The sequence below is a fragment of the Priapulus caudatus genome, unplaced genomic scaffold (assembly GCF_000485595.1).
Source record: "Priapulus caudatus unplaced genomic scaffold, Priapulus_caudatus-5.0.1 Scaffold59, whole genome shotgun sequence".
NCBI lineage: Eukaryota > Metazoa > Priapulida > Priapulimorpha > Priapulimorphida > Priapulidae > Priapulus > Priapulus caudatus.
Window position 1 is genome coordinate 576,149 of NW_014577120.1, and position 2,310 is coordinate 578,458.

General features: G+C 45.8%; 1 protein-coding gene across 1 annotated transcript in view; it reads left to right on the forward strand.

Moving 5' to 3' along the window:
- LOC106821120 (run domain Beclin-1 interacting and cysteine-rich containing protein-like) overlaps window positions 1-2,310 on the forward strand; it is a 24,582-nt gene that overhangs the window by 9,575 nt on the left and 12,697 nt on the right. Inside the window, exons 8-9 of the mRNA XM_014825796.1 lie at window positions 648-838; window positions 1,649-1,856. Of these exons, the coding sequence (XP_014681282.1) occupies window positions 648-838; window positions 1,649-1,856 (399 nt within the window). The remainder of the gene's footprint in view (window positions 1-647; window positions 839-1,648; window positions 1,857-2,310) is intronic.

A 2,310-nucleotide genomic window follows, 5' to 3' on the forward strand; every position in this document is an offset into this window, starting at 1 on the left:
TCAGGTCGGTGTCCGTGCCGCTGCTGCTCTGGCTGCTGTTGCGGCCTACTGGTGCTGCCGCTCCTACTCTGCTTGCTGGCCTGTGCTGTACTGGGCAGCTGCTTAGTTATGTCAGCTGTGTGGTGCTTCTGCCAAAAAAAAGTTCACGTTCAACTCTCAACGTTTTTTAAACATTTTCGTGTTTATTTTTCAAGGCGGTAATCGTTATCGTAGTTTTAGTTTATTACTATTTATTTTACTGCCAATCTAGAGTAACGTTCCAGTAGATTGCTGATCGCATTCCCGACGCTCTCTTCACAATTTTCTTCGCTTGTCACTAGTCCTGCGGCTGTCTCGCTTCCTCAAACTCGGCCGCGACGTCGACACGTCCATTAAACGCTTGTCCTTCTTACTTGTACAGTACGTTACCTAACTCACTCACTCACCACCTTAATTACTTATTTACTTTCTCACTCAGTCACTTACTTACTTTCTTACTTACTTACTTACTTACTTACTTACTCACTCACTCACTTACTCACTCACTTGCTTACTTAATTACGTTCTCACTCAGTCACTTACTTACTTACTCACTCACTCACTCACTCACTCACTCACTCACTCACTTACTCATTCACTTACGTTTCTTCTCCCCCGCGCGCTTGCAGACGCCGACTTTCAGCGACCTTCCAGCGACAGCATCGGCAGCGTGGAGCGCTACCAGTTCCCGTCGAGCGAGCCGGCGAGTCGGTCAGCTGACTCCGTCGCGATCAGCCTGCTGCGGCGCTTCAAGCAGCGGCGGCTGCCGAAGGCGTCTGACCTCGAGTGGCTTGTGTCGGAGCGGGACGCACCGCAGACGGTGAGTTTCAGTCGGCGGCGGCGGCAGCGGCGTGTCTTAGCCGAAGCGGTCTCGCGATTTATTTCGGGCGGCTATACATCGTGGTATTATTATGCACAATCATATGATCGTTACATGCATCAGTACAAGCATGTGAAAAAATCGTTTTTTTAAATTTTAACTGTATACCCTTACGTTATCATCAGTTCCTATTGCAGTACTACCTTTCCACATGTGATGTAACACAATCTGTCCCTTTTGCAGGACAACCTTTCCACACGTAGCACATTCAGTCCTCTTTGCAGTACTACCTTTCCAAATGTAACAAAATCTGTCCCTTTTGCAGGACAACCTTTCCACACGTAGCACATTCAGTCCCCTTTGCAGTACTACCTTTCCACATGTAACACAATCTGTCCCCCTTTGCAGGACAACCTTTCCACACGTAGCACATTCAGTCCTCTTTGCAGTACTACCTTTACACATGTAACGCAATCATTTCCTCTCCCCCACCCGGCCATTGTCATTTCCAGAAGTTGTCTTTCTGAATCGTCTTTAAGTGAATTTGTGCTTAGAGTAGAACCGTTTTTTATTTGTTGGTAGTAAGAGGGTAAGAGGGTCGTAGAAGTTGGTGGATTTACGTAGGTAGCTATGGTCTCTATTTTAGTAGTAAGATGGTAGGTAGGTCTTTGAAGTTGGCATACTCGCGTATGTATTAACGTTTCGATTGATGACCCATACTCGATATTAGAAATGTAAATCAGTACGTTTGCACGTTGGAACGATCGTTGTCGAAATAAGATGTTAATATATAAGATGAATGTTTTGCAGCTTCTCCCGTTGCCACAATCGTGGCCCGTGTCGCCGGACGATGGAGAAACCACCGAGAACCAAAAACGCGTGAGAATGCGGGGAAACCTGGAGTGGGCGCCACCTAGGGCACAAATTATTTTCAGCATTCATCCGTCGCCCAAGAGAAAGGTCATCATGGCGAAGCAAAACTACAGATGTGCCGGCTGTGGCACCAAGATTGAATTAAGTAAGTATGGTACTTTGAGATATAGCATGTATAAAATTCCAATACTCAGCACCATTTTCATTGTTGATTTAGAGTCGTAGCCTGAACACATTCCTGGAGAGGTTGGTAAGATTTCGTGACTTCGTCGAGTAATGCTGAGGGTGGGGCACATCCCTCATTCATCGTGTGCCGTCTGGCAGGGACTGGGTATGAAACGAAAGCTTCACGGATTACTATATTACTATATATGACGATTAACACGTATTTTAGGGTTCATTTACATTCAAGTTTTATTTTGTTTTTATACAAGGTCTAGTGGGCAACTTTCATTAATTTTTTTGGCCTCCATTGTCACCTCCTGAGCCTGCCTCCTTGTAATCGAGATGATAGTCATGTGACAATAGCCGCGTTCACACGTAGCAAGAAATCCGGTATTTAGCGTTCACACGAGGCAAAATACGAGGCCCAAGAAATA